General features: G+C 42.4%; 1 protein-coding gene across 1 annotated transcript in view; it reads left to right on the top strand.

Annotated features, from left to right (window-relative positions):
* The first annotated feature begins 942 nt into the window (after positions 1–942).
* Trim24 (tripartite motif containing 24) overlaps positions 943–17,967 on the top strand; it is a 113,804-nt gene continuing 96,779 nt past the window's right edge. The window contains exon 1 of the mRNA XM_055602037.1: positions 943–1,365. Coding sequence (XP_055458012.1) covers positions 1,011–1,365 — 355 coding nt within the window. The 5' untranslated portion in view covers positions 943–1,010. The remainder of the gene's footprint in view (positions 1,366–17,967) is intronic.

The raw sequence follows: 17,967 nt of genomic DNA, 5'->3' as shown, positions 1-17,967 counted from the left end.
TTCATTTTATTTCTTTTAGTAGTTTAATATTTACGTAGTTAAGACATTTGCAAATAGTTTCTTTAGTCCTCGAAAAAAATCAATGGCTTTTATTCACTTAAGAAACAAAATTAATTTCACCTATTTCCACTGAAGTAGTTTTTAAAAATTGCAACAAAGTTACAATTTCACCCCCACTACATCACATTCATTCATCACAGAGATAAATTCAAACCACAGAAAATTCACGCATTCACACGTGAATTCTCTCTCTCTCTCTCTCCCTTCCTCACTCTCTCTCTCCTTGTTTACTCCTTTATTCTCCCTCGGCCCTCCCACGATCTTTACTCTTCTCTTGGTTCGCGTCTCCAATAGTAAAAGCTCCAAGCAGTTTCTTAATTAACCAGGCTGGGTAGACAAGATGGAGCCCCGCCTCTTGGGCGGGGCCACAGCGGCGGGCCGAATCAGGCGCCTGCTGCGCCTCCTTTACCAACGATCCCTTTACTATCTTCAGAAGAGCGAAGCGCAGACGGCGAGCCAATCGGCGGCCGCGGTCCTCGGCGTCCGGAGCGGGGTAGCTCCGCCCACTCGCAACCTCCCGCGGGGGCCGTCCGAGCCTCGCGGGCTCCCGCAGGCCCCGCCTCGTGGGCAGGCGCGGCGGTCATTGGAGGGCGCTCGGCCGGCTGTCGCCGCGGTTGCTGGGAGAGGGAGGTGGGGGCGGGGCCCGCGGTGGTCCAAGGGGCCCGAGAGAAAGGCTGCTCGGCGCGGGCGGGCGGGCGCGCCGGGCGGACTCGAGCGTCTCGGCGGCGGTTTGCCTGGTAGCCCGCGCGGCGGCGTCGCGGTGCGGGCGCCGGTCCTCGCTGACAGCTCCGCGCCTTCCGGCCGCGCCACTCGGGAGGCGGCTTCCTCCCCGCGCTCCCTCCGCGAGTCCGCGCGGCCTCGAAGGAGAGCGCGAGGCGGCGGCAGCGGAGGTCGTCGGGGGCGGCGGGCGGTGAGCGCGCTCCCGCTTCCCCGGCGGCGGCCGCAGGACAATGGAGGTGGCTGTGGAGAAGGCGGCGGCGGCGGCCCCGGCCGGGGTCCCCGCAGCGGCGGCGCCGAGCGGGGAGAACGAGGCCGAGAGCCGGCAGGGCCCGGACTCGGAGAGCGGCGGCGAGGCGTCCCGGCTCAACCTGTTGGACACTTGCGCCGTGTGCCACCAGAACATCCAGAGCCGGGCGCCCAAACTGCTGCCCTGCCTGCACTCGTTCTGCCAGCGCTGCCTGCCCGCGCCCCAGCGCTACCTCATGCTGACGGCGCCCGCGCTCGGCTCGGCAGAGACCCCTCCACCCGCGCCCGCCCCCGCCCCCGGCTCCCCGGCCGGCGCTCCTTCGCCGTTCGCCACCCAAGGTGAGAGGGGCCCGCGAGGTGCGAGGTGGCGGGCGCCCGCCGCGCGGCCGGGGAGGGTCGAAGTGGGCCCGGGCCGGCCGAGCGACCCGGCGGTCCCTCACTTTTGCGGAGCTCTGACGGCCGTGGCGAGTTAGCTTCTGCCCGCTGCCTCCGCTAAGCTTTGTCCGGGTGCATAGGATCCGGATCAGCTCGTGTACACCCGGGTTATGCGAGCCGGAGAGGGGGAGGGAGGGATGGAGATGAAGTGATGGGGACTTTCTTTGATGATTGATTGCAGATTGTTTGCCGTCTGTTTCGAATCTTGTGCATTCGGGGCTCTTTACCTTAAAGAGTTTCCTCTCCTATTGCCCCTCCGTTGGGGACAAAGGAAACAGAAGAAAGAGTTTTGTTGTCTGCTACTGCTTTCCGAGATTTTATTTTGAACCACACGATAAAGAGTAGAAAGCAAATAGACTTGCGAAGTGTTTTGTACGCAGTAGTTGGAAGTTACTTTCTCTTGTGATGTTTCTAAGTAACTAGTTTTAGACAGGTAGTTTCCATTGCTTATGTTAACAGGTTTAAAGCATTTGAAGTGCAGTAATTATTTCTGGGAGAACGCCTGAAGTTTTTAACTTTTAATTCTGCAAATATTTGGGCAAATTGACGTCTTTTAAAAATACAAAGTAACTGAGGAAGAGAAATCTCTTTCTATTGCTTCGTGGTTTGTTGTGTGTGTATTTTGTTTGGCTGATGTAGCAACTTAGACTTGTCCACAGCTAGCAATCTTCCCGCCTCAGCCTCTTCAGAGTAAAAGATCACGGGCATGCGCCCTCACACCTGGTGGCCAGTCACTTAAACCATCTGTATTAAAGGGAATGATTGCCTTTAATTAATACGTTGAATAATTACAACAGGTCAGGATGTGATTGTTGGATTGTTCTCATAGACTCACTTAGCCTTATCTTAGACTAGTATTTAGTCATAGGGAACTACTTACTTTCCTTGGGTCTCTATTGTTACAGAGAGCCCACAGAGAGAGACTACTCAGGCATAGTCTGTATAGCCAAATGAAAGTCTTGTGTGTTTTTTGTTTGTTTGTTTGTTTTTTGTTTTTTGTTTTTTTTTTCCAGCCAGGTACTAAGGATGCCAATATAACCCAGTGGTTCTCAACCTGTGAGTTGCAACCCCTGGGGGGTGGGAGAATGACCCTTTCACAAGGGTCACATATCAGATATCCTGTATATCAGATATTCATATTACAATTCATAACTGTAGCTTAATTACAGTTATGAAGTAGCAAAGAAAATAAGTTTTTGGTTGGGGGTCACCACAACATAAGGAACTGTATTAAACAGCATTAGGAAGGTTGACAGCCCACTGCTCTAAACATTAGTGCAAGGGGATTTTAGAGGCAAAAGCCACATCCAGTTACCTTGCCTGGAAGATGAAAGCAGGAAGTTTTGTGCAAACATGTAGAGGAGTTTTAATCCACCAACATGGCTGCTCTGGCAAAGGATCACATCCAAAGTCCTTCTACGTCTGTGTGATCTGGCTGGAATACAGACACACCTTTAATCCCAAATGATGATGTTTAATTGAGGGGCAGACAAAGTGACAAATCAGAGAAAGATTTGACAGAATGAGTCAGAGATTGGATATGCCCAACTCTTATAATGGCAGAGAGGAAAGAGAGGCTACATAAGAGCAATGCAGGGAGAGAGAGAGTTAAGTTTGGTGCAGTTCAGTTGAGTTCGTGTAGTTCCAATGAGTTCTGTTCAGTTTTTGCAGTCAGTGCAGTTCAGTTTGTGGAGTTTTGAGGCAGTTTTTTCAAGTAGAGCAATTCAGTTAGAAGCTGACAGAAGCCAGTTTGAATCAGTCAGCTTGGAGAGGGATTTGAGCCAGAAGAGCTGAGTTGAACTAGCTAGCCAGAGTTCAGAAAGAGCTAAAAAGGACGAGTTTATTCACCAATAAGTCTCAGAGGCAGAAAACATTCTAGGCCTAGGTTAGCCGATAGGAGGCTGGGAGCTGAAGCCTTCAAGGCTTGAGCTTGCAGAAGATTAGATTCTACAGAGGTTAGAAGCTTCCAGGCCTAGGGCCTGGGGATAGTTAGATAGAAATGCTGTGGGTTCAGCCCAAGTCACGTATTCACGAAGCTTGGATATGGTGTTGTTTTTAAACAAAATCCCAAATGTTCAATTTTACCAATAAAGACTCAGGAGCTAGATGTTGATCTGAAAGCCTACAGCTTGGAGAGGCAGAGAAACCACCCAACTGACCTAACTCCGCATATGTCCCAGAAGGAAAAGCCTCTTCTCCATGTTGTCTTTTTAAAAACCCTTCAAACTGAATGTCCCTCCTTTCTACTTCCTGTGTGCTCTATCAGTTCTCTGGACTTCCTTTCACTCTCTGTGTTTTTTTCCTATATTCACTCCCTGTTAGCTGATCGTTTGCTCTGCCTCTTGACCTATAGTTGACTACTTTAATCCTGGTTACAGAAAGCTCTTGAATTAAAGGTGTGTACAAGGGCTGAACCACACCATAATTAGAAACAGGTTTTTCCAGTACATAATCTTGGGGGGTCACAGTGTTATCAAATACCCTGCAACAGTATGTCTCTCATCTCATCCTCTAATTGAAGAAATAAAAACATTTACACAAGCAAGCAGTTTAACAGAAGCCAAGATAAATTATGATTTGCTAGGGCAACTTGATCCCAAGTTCTTAGAATAGCGTTTGGTAATTTTCCACAATAATTGCTATTAAGGAGGCCAAACTCTAGTCAAACCTAAAATTGTCTCAGCCAAAGTATAAGATAATGGAACCTTTGCAGTCTTGCCCTTTCACGTTCCCTAATTGGTTCATGGGCAAGACAGAAATCATTGACTTGTACTGTTCTGAGGGTCATGGTTGATTCTGAGGACCAGAAGCCTAACTAAATTTTATTCTTTAGTTGATATATTAGCCATGCAGTTGAGGATCAGCCTCAACTGGATCAGAATAAAAATCAATAGTCAGGCTAATGGCAACTGTAAGGTGGTCAACCATGGAGACCTAAATTAATTATCTGATCTGTATCTCCTTCCCTTTCTTTGACGTTTTCCTTGACCGTAGCCAGGACTGCCTACTTAGCCTTAATTGGTTTACACAGAAACAGCAAGTTTCTCCTAAGGGCACAGAAACTCCTCTCTGTTTCATAAAAAAGGAGATCTAGTCTTCTTTTAGTTCTGCAGAACTACCTCTTGTACCCGCCTGCGCGACTAGTAATTCGTGGGGTCTTCGAAGAGGACCAGGCCTGAAAGAAAAACGGGCGAGAGAGAAGAACGGACTCAAGCAAATGTGCACTTGTCAAGAGTCAAATTTTATTGAACCGGAGCAGGCTTTTAAGGCCAACCTAAGATAGGGGCGGGGCGAGGGAGGAACACAGTGTAGAATCCTTTTTACTCAGGGAGGGGTAGGGTAGAAAAGCGCATTTAGAACCTTATTACTCAGGGAGGGGCAGGGTGGAAAAGCGCATTTAGAATCTTCTTACCCAGGAAGGGACAGGGTGGAAAAGCGTACTGTAGAATCTTCTTACTCAGGAAGGGGCAGGGTGGAAGTTACAAAATCTTCTTGGCCCGGGCATGGAATACTTTGCGGTTATTTTGAGACAGTTAGCACATTTCTCCAACTGTCAAGCAGGATGTTAGTCAGCCAGGTGCAGCAGGGTAGGGGGAATGAGAAAAGGTCGGAAGTTTCTCAGGGCTTGTCTCCAACAACCTCTGTGAGAGAATAAACTTGGCTCTCCAGCCTAGAAATAGCATTCACTAAATAGCCTAGGTCTGAATAACTGAGTTTCCTTTAGTTTTGATTCCCAAGAATCAAGGCTGAGGTGCCTGTAGTAGTTGCACAGGCTATTCCTGTCCCTACTAGAATCGGGGCCTGTTTGTCCTTTGACATTGGATCAAGGCCAGTATGAGTTCTTCCTCTCTTCCCCATTATAGGCATATATACCTACTGGGTAATTTTGAGTAGAGGTTTGACTTTCTAGTGAGTTGGAGGAGGCATGTTTTGTCAAATTGTTAGTACAAGCAAGCCAGGTAGCTTAAGGGGCATGATAAATAGGCGGTTTTGTTGGGCATTTGAGGAAACCTTATTGTAAGGTGAAGAAGCAAGATTATAATTTGGAGATAAGATGCAAGTACCTTGTCTGTGGCAGAACACTTATCATTGGCAGGGCATGCATAAAATTGTAATCTTGGAAGGCCTTTTTTTCTAGACAGTTTTCTTCATAAGCTGATTTATTGACCCTCGTTCCTCCTCTACACCCATATTGTTCCACCCCTGGGACGGACATAAGAGACTAAATATATATATAAGACCCAAAATATAGTTTCTCATCCCTGATTTTTCTGTGTTCCCATGTCCAGGTTTGGGACTGATGGGAATTGTGTATCCCAGGTTATTAGCCTCTGGTCACTCTTATTTTTATAGGGTCTGAGGACCAAGTGATGGTCCATCTTTTATCGTCCTCAGAGGCTCTGTTTATTGTTTTAGTTGGGAGTGATGACTCCAAGGGATGACACCAGCTACTTTGACAGCATTTGGAATGGTGAGGATGACTAGGTAGAGTCCCTTCCAGACAGGTTCCAGGGTCCAGGTAGGGATCCACTTTATCCAAACCAACTCTTTGGGCTGGAACTGGTGGGAGGGTTCAGAGGTAGGAGAGGGCAGGATTCTCTTCATAATCTGGTCAGTGGCCTGGCAAGTTCCTGCTAAGACTGAAAGGACTCGAGAAGTTTGGGGAGGATTGGAAGTGGTCCCCAAACATAATTTCAAAACCCAGTAATCACCTCCTGGTAAGGAGTACTTTGGGCTCTTAGTAGGATAAAGGGGAGTGGAGGAAGTTGGCCTAATTTTTACCACTTTCCAGGACCAATTTTGTCAGAGTTTCCTTAAGAGTTTTACGTATCTTTTTTTCCTGACCTGAGCACAATGCAATTTCCAATTAATACCTTTGTCAGAGTTAGTCAGAGTTTGAGACACTTTAGCTGTGAAGGTAGGGACATTGCTCGACTCCAAAGCTAGGACATTATTTCCTTCAGGAATTATTTCCTGAAGAAGTTTCTTAGTAACTATTGGAGCAATGTCTGTTTAGGTGTGGTAGGTCTCTACCCAACCCAAGAAGGTATCTCTAAACAGCAACAGATATTTATAGCCAAAACCAGTAGGCCTGATTTCCCCAATGTTCCCTGGCTCCATTTCCTCAAGCCTGATTTTCTTGTGGGGTCTTTTTCCTTTGGGGTTTGCCTGATTCTTTCTTGAGCAGAACTTCTCCCATCTGTGAGCAGTACCTCATCTGATGTCTCCATTAGGGCATTAGTCAGATCAGGCCTGATAGGCTGGATTTACTTTAATTCTGTAGGTTGTAGCCTAGATATGTGACCTGAGGGAAGCACTGCTGAACCTTCTTGGCTGAGACTCTGTACCATAGGTCTTGGAATGATTCTAAAAGGCCTTCTGTTGCCTTTACCTTCCTCTTCAGTGATCAGAGTATAAGGAGGTCATCTACATTGTAGAGCAGGTTGCTCTGAGGATATTTTTGTCTAAATTCCAATAGATCTGATGAACTTGAGGTTCATCAGACAATGCTGATGAGTTTTTGAACCTTTTCTCCAGGTTTGTTTCCCTTTCTTCTTGTCTGTTTCTCTAAGGGAAGCCACCACCACATGGGAGAGTTTCATTCATTCTCTGTCTTCAGCTGAATCTTGGCTCTTTTAAACTGTCTTAAATAATTTCTAAAAGTTGAGATCTACTCATTCCTTCAAATCCTAATTTCTACAGCTTTCTCCTTATGTCTGGGGCAGACTACATGAACTATTAGTGGCTTGCTGTTTTTCAGGGATAACTTTGTTGGGGCATCTTGACCTTGGGTTCCTAGAATAGAGTTTAGTAATTTTCCACTGGGCTTTATATCAAGGAGATCAAATTCTAGTCAAACCTAAAATGGCCTCAGCAAGAATACAAGATGGAGCAACCTCTGCACTGTCTTGCCTTGTCACAAATACTTGAGTTTATGCAATTCACAATGAACTACCCTTTTGTCTCTGCTCCTTGAGTTACTTGCCATTAATCATAATCTGTGAAACTCACTATCTGTGAAACTTGGGCTACTTTATTAGGTTGCAAGTAAGGTGGAATCTCAGATCATTCACAGTACTTTGTTTCAAAGTGGCTTGCTTGTTGGAAAGGTTGTATACATATAACTTAAGTCGTAATTCTTGTTTGTTCTTTGAGCCAGGATCTCACTGTGTAACCCTGGCTGGCCTCTGCCTTTTGAGTGCTGGAGTCAAAGGGATGCTCTAGCAGGCCCAAATAAACCTTAGTTCTTAATTGCAAATATGCTTATGTTGATGCTGGGGAGTAAGCCTTGTGAATAAAAAGCACACACTAACCATGAAGCCACCTGTTATAAATTTTTAGATCTATCTTAAGGTTTCTTTTCATCTCTGCTCTCCAGGTTCTTCGTAATGCATGTGAGTGTTTTGCCAGCATGTGTGGATGTTATAACACATGTGAGCCTGGTGCTCATAGATACAAGAAGAGGGTGTCAGATACCCTGGAATTGGAGTTACATATGAGAGCTGCCATGTTGGTGCCAGGAATGGAATCCTGGTTCTCTGCATAGAGTACTTCTAACCGTGCGGTCAACTCTCTAACCCTGTTAAGGTATCTTGTATAGGAGTGCTTACGTGTTAATTTTTCTTTGTGTGCATGAGTTCCTCGTGCCCTTTGATGCCAGAAAAGAGAGTTGGATCCTCTGAAACTGGAGTTAGCTGACATGTGGATACTGTCAGTGATTTGAACTGCTGACCGTCACTCCAGCCTTGGGAGTCTTTCTTATCCAAAAGTTTCATTATATACACCCTGATGTTCTTCAGTTCTCTGTAGATAATAATACCTGATACAACCTGTAACCAGATTTTTGGCTACATTGTGGATTCCTTTTTTTACTACCCTTCTCCACCCTTACTTCACCCTTTCAACTCACCAATACTAGTTAGGAGAGAAAGAATGGAAAGGGGGCATTGTTATCATTAAACTACCTCCTGCTGATTAGGGGTTTCAGGTTCTTTGGGGCAGGTTTGATCATCATCATCAGGATATTCAATTTCTTCCACTCGTCTCTGCGCATGACCACTTAACAGACAGCCACCAACCACAACAGCAGCAACCAGAAGCAGCAGCCACAGCCCCTCTTGGGCCTCTAGCATTTATATACCCTTTCAAGAGTCCCCAGAATTCCAGATGTCATACACTTTTAGAAACTGTCTTCCCCTGGCAAAATCATGCCCTGCCAAAGCACAAGGCAAATCATAGTTAGCTCCTGTGGACAATCTGAAGTTAGACCCATATCCCACACCTGGGATTAAAACAAAAACATATTCCCATAACCTTTCAGTGTTTTTTAAAGAAACCAAAATTATAAAAATTTCACTATAACAACCTAAGTGCTATGAAAGTTAATCACATTATACAGTTTGGGGGAGTAATGAAAAATAAATCTACAGATCAAGTAGGTAGTTTTCTCACCTGCAATTGGTTGAATCCACAAGTGTCCAACCCACAATGATATATCTAGTATTTACAGAATATTAAATGATTGACAACTGTTTACATTCATTTGTTATGTATTTGTGCTCATGTGTGGTCTTTGGTGTCACCATGAATATGTAGAGGATAGAGGGCGGTTTTTCTGAATTTGTGTTTCTCCATCTGGGTTCCAAGGCTCAAACTCAGGTCATTGGGCTTTACCTGCTAAGCCATATTGATCCTTGAGTAGATTTTAATAGCCACCTATGCTCAAGAGTTTTGCATAAAAAATTTAGAAATAAGACTTATGTGCCTGATCTTGACATGTGACTTGAATGAATGAAAATATGGATGAGGAAAGTTCTGTTACTCAATTCTGAGACAAGTTTGAAGTTCCAGACTTCACTTGCAAAATTTTTAATCTTTTTTTAAATTTTTAATCTTCCTTTTGAATAATAGCCCAGTAGAAGAATGAGTTGAAGGCAAAATGACCAAAATGCAATTAAGTTTAGGATCATTTCACTCTAATATGCTTCTTGCAGTCTTTGTTCTACAAGAGTTAACTCTCTTTCTACTTCAGCTCTTAGATATCTTGTACTGTTTAAGTTTTAATCTCCTTGTAATGTTTGAAACAAATTACTTAACTCATAAGTACTCAGTACAATTGTAGGCTTCAGCCAGTTAATATCTCCCATTAATTTTTGAAAATCGTTAAGAGGTTACAAGTGGTCCCTACACATCTCGACCTTTTGTGGTCAAATATTTTGTTGACCTGTTTTTTTAATCCAAATAACTAAGTGACTCTCCTCTTTGTATTTTTTTCTGGAGCAATCTGTAACTTCCAACTTGGCAGAATTCTTTGTGTTTCCTTAAACATTTTCTCTAAAGTATCTTTCCAGAATCAGCTAGCAAAATATCATCCATATAATGATATATGATATATTGAGGAAATTGCCTACGAATTAGTTCTAATGGTTGTTGCACAAAATATTGACATAAAGTTGGGCCGTTTATAACCTTTCCTGTGGCAACACCCTCCAGTAGTATCCTTTTATTGGACCACTATTGTTCAAAGTAGGTACTGAGAAAGCAAACCTTTCCCTATCCTGCTCAAGCAAGGGTGTTGCGAAAAAGAAATCTTCCAAGTCAATTATTATTATAGGCAATGACTTAGGTAACAAAGAAGGTAAAGGGAGTCCAAGCTATAAAGGACCCATTGATTGACTTATTCTGTTGACTGCTCTTAAATCTGTTATCATTCTCCATTTTTCCTGATTTCTTTTTTAAAACAAACACAGGGAATTGAATTCCGTGGGCTGGTAGACTCTTCTATATTTTGAGGCTCCAGCTGCTCTTGTACCAGTTGATGAAGTGCCTGCAATTTTTGTTTTGTTATAGGCCACTACTCTTGCCACCCAGGTCTGTTTCATATCCATTTCAGGGGCAAGGCTATTGGTATCTCAGCAGTGGCCGCTATTATAAATTTGGAAACTCAGTTTCTGTTATGTCTTGTGTTTGGACAATGCTCACAGCTTGTGCTTGTTCTCAATCACCCATGTCAATATTTTTTCCAAGAACATCTATCATCACATCCCCAATTTCCACATTTTCTGTCCCTGGGATTGCAGAATTATTAATTTGAGTACCCCATGGTTGTAAAAGATCCCTTCCCATAAAATTATGGGTATGTCAGCCACATAGGGTATTATCAACTTACCTGTTTGCCCTTCCGGTCCCACACATTTAGTCCATGGGACATATTTTTGTGATAATCTACCAATTCCTATAAACTGCACATACACCTTCTGAAGTGGCCAATCTGGATTTCAAAACTTTTGGGAAAATATACTGCCATCAGCTCCTGTATCTAGCAAGCCTATTTCAACAATATTCATTTGTACCATTGTTTTGGGTCTCTGATGGTTAATCACTGTTTGCCACTTTGTCCAGTACTCCCAAAGGCCCCTGTTCTTTATGCTGAAGCAGCCTTGCCCGTGATGTAAGGAAACAGTAACATCTGAGCAATTCTGTCCCATGCATTATTTTTTTGTTTCTTTTCTCAATACACCATGATTTTAATTTCTTCCTTGAAATCCCCATCTATGATACTTGGATGTACAATAAATCCTTGAGAAGTTAATTCACTTTTTCCCTGGATTATCCCTACCTTCCCTGAAGGTAAGGATAATAAACATGAGTGGTTATCTTGTAACATTCAACATTTGGGCATAGTGTGTAAGAGACGTTATTTGTGGAAAGTCCACTACCTTCAGGAGCATACATTAGATCAATACTTGATTTTTCTGCCTGCTTGGTACCGACTGGCTGAACAAAGGAAGATGGCGCACGTTGCTTTGGGGCCTCAAGTTGACAGGCCCCTTTTTTTTTTGTTTCCTGATGGCAAGAGGTTACCTTTTATGTTTACATTGGACTTAAAATCCCTTGACCAATGTTTTTTCTTGTCACGGTGGCTACAAAACTCTGGAAGCTTTTGCATTCCACTGCAGCCAGAAACTCTGTTCTACAAATACCATTTTCTGCAAAGTCAATGCAGCACTCTGAAGCATCTAGGCTTATAGTTTCTTTGGAAATGGTCAAATTCACCACAATATAACACCAGGCATTTTGATTTCTGAGATTTCTAGCTACAGCTTGTCCAGTGACACTGGCATTATGTTCCTGGGAGCCAGTATCACTTTTCTCTCTTATCCTTTGGGACTCCTCATGCTTTTAATGGCCTAATTGCTCTCTTACGTTCAATATTTGAATTTTCAAATGCCAAGATCTCTGTGGACTAATTTCTGGTTCCAGGATCTGATGTGGCTAGCGGCCTTCACCAAGCAGTTGGTCTTTACCAACATTTATAACTTCTTGTTATATTATGTTCAATTTTCATGGCTTCATGCCTCTACCATGATAACCATTGCAGTTGTTGACCAACTTCTAGAACAGCTGACACTAAAAAAAAAAAAAAGTCTGTTTTGCATAACCCAGTTGTTTAATGAATAAGGAATGCATCCCAAACCTTAACATAGACTCTTTAAAATGGTTTCAGTCTAGCATGTGTATTGGATACCATGTGATCTCGTCGTAGGCTTCACTGCAATCATTAGCAGGCATATGATACAAAAAGTCCAGGAAGGCTGGTGGTGCTGGGCAACTCCTCTGCTGGTGTACTTTGCTCAACAGGAACCCGATTACCCTGTACAGCCTCCTGCTTTTCTCAGCACCTTGCCTCAGGGAGGTGCCCTGGGCACCTTGTGACAAAATTGCAGGGAGCAGGGCAATCTGCTTTCCAGCTTAATTTGCTTCCCTTTTTCATCGTGTGAGAAATTTCGTGTCAGTTACCAAACCAGAACCCTGCTGTTGTCCTTCCACTGGCTCCTTTTGCACAAGCTCCTCAACCTCTGTTTGCAAACTCTCTAGGGGTATAGCCAAATCTGCAATCCTTTCCAACAACAGAAAATTGAGTGAATCTTCTGAGTTTTCAGCTTTTTTTACAATATTTTTCAACATGGTATATAAAAAGACCACAAAACAAAACCAGAAAACCACCTCCAGGAGCAAGACAGGAGACCACCCAGCAGCAAAAGCAATTTTGCCAACCTCCTTAAACAGCATTGTCAACTCATCAAAGTCTGACGATTCCTCCACTACATTAGAAGCAGAATTATCCATTGTGCCTAAACCACATTGGGAATCACCTATAAGCTTAGATTGTTCACTAAACCTACTTTATTTTGGGTTCTTAAACACCTTTACCTCCTTTCCAACCACCCTTTTGCCCCAACCACCTTAGATAAGAGATTAGTAGGGAATAGGGCTGTAGACCTTTTTTATCTGATTCCTGCTCATGAGGGTTGATGGGTCTATTGAGGATTACCAAACTCAATTGTCAGTATACCAGCAGTCCAGTCCAAAGGCTAACACCAGGCTACAACAAGAATTCAGTGAAAGTACAAGACATAGTTGGATTGCCTTGAGAAGTTCTTTGGAACCTTTCTCTCTGCAAAGTCAATGGCTATGCACGAAGATCAGTACAGTGATGTCAATCCAAAAAGTGATGTCTCACTATGTGTATGTCTCTACATATCTCCTTCCCTCAGAGTACATCAATGGATGTTCTCAGCTGGCCAAAGTCACGCCCCTCATACATGAGAGCTGACAAAACATCATTTGCCCTCTCACAAGCCAACCTATAGCAAAACATCATGTGCCCAGCTTGCAGCAAAATATCTGAACCTTCAAGGAAACTAGAAACTTCCAGTTCACTCTACCATTCATGGTTGACAGGGCCAGTCTGGTTCAGACAGTAACAGTAGCCACAATTGCTGTGAGCTTCTGATTGACTAGCTTTATCTACCTAGAAGATGGCATTTTGTAGAGTTTCTGTGTGCTAGCTCTTGAATTCTTTCTGCCCACTTTTCCTTGAGATGCCCCTGAAGCTGAGAGTGGGTGCTATCAATGTCTTGTTTGGAGCTGAACCCTTGTCTATTATTTATTCTTAGTTCCTTCAGCAGCCATGAGTCTGTATGTCACCATGGTTCACTGCACAGTCTTCTTTGATTAAGAGTAGCATTTGCCTTTGTGTATAAACAGGATGTTTATAAGTCACTTTATACTATTTTTATTTATTAGCTAAGAAGAGTAAGTCCTTTGTACCCCCTTGGATATATGACTTTCCCAAGTAGTTTTGGTTTGGTTTATTTTGTTTTGAGGCAAAGTCTTAACTGTGTAGACCTGGCTGGTCTTTAACTTAGAAAAATCTGCCTGCTTTTGCTTCCCAAGTTCTGGGAGCAAATACATGTGCCATCACACCTAACAAGCACAGGATTTTTGACCAGGATTTCCGGTATTAGGCATGGATTCTCTCTTGTGGAATAGGTGTAAAATTCTAACAGAAAGAAGTTGGTTACCCTCTTAACAGTCATGCCACTATTACTGTTGGCCATTTTCCATGCACTGTAGTTTGTAGGGTTCACAGCTCCATTTGACCCTTGACACCCCCACCACCACCACCACCCTACCCCAGAGAAGCTTGCTTAGCACATTCTGGCACTTTGAAAGCTAGCCAAAAAGGGAGGAATGCTTGATTTCTCTATGTCTGGGAATTCAAGTATGTGGTGCTTTCATCAGTATTGGCTTTTTGGTTTTTTGAGGTTTTGTTGCTGTTATTTTTGTCTTTTGTTTTGTTTTTTTGAGACAGGGTCTCTCTATGTAGGTTTGGCTCTACTGGAACACTCAGTGATTATTCACCTCCCTCAGCCTTCCAAGTACTGGGATTAAAGGTGGATACCACCAATGCTGTCCTTAGCAGTAGTAGAGACTAAATATCTACATCTGGTGTGCAGTCTGGAGGAACAGCAAGATTATGTATTTGGGGAGCATCTCTACATGAGAGTGTCTTTTTGTGGCCTTGTTTGGCATGAGCAGTAGGCTCTGTTAACTGCTGAGCCATCTCTCAGAACTTTAGCACTGAGATTTTTATTTAGCAATGATTACTTTTAGTACCAGCTTTGTATAGCTATGCAGAGTATCTCCTTCCAAACTCTTTTATATATATGTATGTAAATATGGGGGGGGCATAGTTTTGTAAGCAGATATCTATGCACCACATGCATGTAGTGCCCACTGAGGCCAGAAGAAGGTATCAGGATTCCCTGAAGCTGCTGTTCTACAATTTTGTGAGTCTTCCATATGGGTACTTGGAATAAGATTTACTTGGTTATCATCATTCTTCTCATTAGTCTGTGAGTATTGGCATCATGAGTCAAACAATATCTATTAGCTAAGCAGGTTAATGAGATGTTGAGCCACATATCTGAGGGCAGATAGCCCAAACTGGCCTCACTTCTTTATCCTTTTTCATCTACCTCCCAAGAACTGATAAAAGAGTGTTCCACATTTCAAGCCGTTAGGTTTACTAAAGAAACATATTTCAACTTAAAACATAAAAGTAGCAACAGTAGGGGCTGGAGAGATGGATCAGGTTAAGGGTGCTGGAAGGTTCAATTCCAGCACCCATATGGCAGTTCATAAAAGTCTTTAACTCCAACTACAGGAGATCTGTTCCCACCCTCTGGCCTCTACAGACACTGCATGTGGTACACAAAATGTAGCCAGAACACCCATACGCAAATGTTGGTGGTTATTAATATTTAATACTGCTTTATCTTTTAGTTAAACAGTGGTTATTCCTAAATCAGCTGTATATCCAAATCACCACACAGAGACTAGGATTTATTTAATTAACCTAGCACAATACTGGGCAATAATTACTCCATCCTAAACCTCCAAGCCCATATAGCTTCCTCCCATTTAGATTTCCCACATTATACTTGCTTTTTAGTCATATCTTAGGTCTGGTTCATCTCTCCTGGTGTTTCCAGTTCCTCTCCTCTCCAATATCTCTTCTCCTCCCCTCCTCCCGCTTTCTTCTTTCTCCTCCCCTCTGGATGGGGATGTCCCACCCTATTCTCACCATTGCTCAGCGTTGGCTGGTTGTTTTTATTGGCAATACAGAGAGTAAATGGTAGCATCTTTGCACAAACTTGAGACAGGTGATGCATCACAGTGTAATGTGTGATTGCAACCAAATAGTGAGATAGAGAAATCAGCATTTGAAATAAACAAGGGTAAATTGTATACATTTCACAAGAACATTATACCAATATATAAAACAACCAGAACACCCATAACACTTAAAGCAGTCAGAACACCCATACACATAAAGTTAATATTTTTGAAAATAGCAAGAGTAGAAATTAGACAGATTTATCACCATTGTAATCACTTTTCTAGAACCATCATCTAAATTGCTTTTCTAAGGCTACACCTTAAAGAGAATAAGAAAGAATGACCACAGATATCAGTCTTGACTGTCCTTTTGTTCTGTTTTGAGACAGGACCTTTCTGTAGGTTAAACTGGCCTCACATTTGTGATAATCATTTTACTTCTATCTCCCAAGTGCTAGGACAAATGAACCACACTTGTCTCACTATAATTTTCTTATTATTCAGTTGTTTTATGTAGGGAAAAGGTTAAGATTTAATTTTTCTCTGGAATATTAGTTTGGAAAGATTTTGTATTCATTTAAAAAGTATGTTTATGTGTGTCTGCCTGCCTGCCTGTCTCAAATAACCAACTTACGTTTTTTCATTGATTCGTTTGTATTGTTTCTGTTTCATTGATTTCTGCCCTGCGTTTGAAAATATCTTCCTGTTTACTCTTTCTCGATATTATTTCTTGTTGGTTGGGAGGTTTTGGGTGTGTGGTTAAGTTACTAATATGAGATCTCTAAAGTTTGAGGTAGGCACTTAATGTTGTGAACTTGCCTCTTAGAGCTGCCTTCATTGTGTCCCATAGATTTGGGTATATTGTTTCATTTTTATCCACTTCTAAAGTTTTTAATGTCCTTTTTTATTGAAGATATTGTTATTATTATTTATATAGTATTCTTCCTGCATGTGTGCCTGCAGGCCAGAAGAGGGCACCAGATCTCATTATAGATAGTTAGGAGTCACCGTGTGGTTGCTGGGAACTGAACTCAGGACCTTTGGAAGAACAACCAGTGCTCTTAACCTCTTAGCCATCTCTCCAGCCCCTTTAATGTCCTTGATTTCCATTGACTCAGTTTTCATTCAGTAGTGAGTTCAGTTTCCTTGCATGAGTTTGTACACTTTCTGCTATTTCTGTTGTTGATATCTAGCTTTAATCCATGGTTGTCACATATAAGCTCAAGAGTGTTATTTCAGTTTCCTTGTATCTGTTGAGACTTGTTTAGTTTCTTAATATGTGGTCAGTTTTGGAGAATGTTCCATGATCTACTGAGAAAAATAATATATTCATAAATGTTTGGGCAAAATGTTCCTAGATGTCTGCTAGGTACATTTGATTTATGATGTTATTTATATTATATAACTTCAGTGGGTGAGGGGCAGTATGAAGTTATAGCTGTATTATTGTTTCTTTTATGAACTTGGGTGCCCTTGTATAAGTTTCGTAAATGTTTTGAATATTAATTCCTCTTGGTAGATTTTTTTCCTTTAATTAACATGCGGTGTCTTCTATCTCTTCTGATTAGTTTTGCTTTGAAGTCTATTTTGTCAGATATTAAGATAGCTCCACTTTCTTGCATCTTGGGTTCATTTGTTTTGAATACCTATTTCCATTTTTTTAACCTTGAGGTGATGACTATTCTTGATGGTAACTTGTTTTGCTTCAATGAAGCAGAATGATGGATCCTTTTCCCTAATCCAGTCTGTTAGTCTATGTCTTTTTATTGGAGAATTGAAGCCATTAATATTGAGAATGCTTTGAACTTGGCAGGAATGAGGGTCCCAAACTGTAAGTTATCAAATCAGGGAGGACTGAGGATGAGAAAATACAGTAGAGAGAAAACTGGGGTTAGGAGGACTGTATAAGCTCATGTCTCATGCCAGTAAGTTTATTAAACACAATATCTTATATACTGTTTAAGTATATAAGCAGGGGGGAATGGTACAAAGTTAGCAGAAAGTTGTCACACAATGAGACAAAGTCAGCTAGAAGGTTATTAACCAATGTTGCACAAAGGAAATGCAGGATATCTCAAGCTGCCTTGGTACTGATAACCACAGCCTTTCAGTGGAGAAAACCCTGACTCCCTTGAGATCCTGGCCCCAGCCCCAGAATAGGCAAGGACACAGAACTAGCATCCTCTTTGTCCTTTTTTCAGGCCCCCAGAAAAAGGCCTACAACAGAGAATTATTAACAGGCAGTGTTTATTGGTTCTTTTTATTTTGTTGTGGTATGGGTATTTCTCTCCTACTTTTGATGTACTATTCTTGGGTTATTTATTCTTTGTGTCTTCATGGCTATCAGACTGAAGTTTTCTAGTGCCTCTGTAGAGCTAGATTGGTAGACAGAAATTACTAAAATGTGGTTTTATTATGGAATTCTTTTGTGATTGATAGGTTTGCTGAGTATCTAGTCTTTTAGAGCCTGTAGAACAGCCATTCAGGCCTCTCTTGCTTTAAGTTTCCATTGAACATTTAGGTGTGAAATTTATATAT

The sequence above is a fragment of the Psammomys obesus genome, unplaced genomic scaffold (genome assembly GCF_907164565.1).
Source record: "Psammomys obesus unplaced genomic scaffold, mPsaObe1.curated_primary_1811, whole genome shotgun sequence".
In the NCBI taxonomy this organism is placed as follows: Eukaryota; Metazoa; Chordata; class Mammalia; order Rodentia; family Muridae; genus Psammomys; species Psammomys obesus.
The sequence above is the reverse complement of the archived record's forward strand: the minus strand, read 5'-3'. Positions and strand labels throughout refer to the sequence as shown.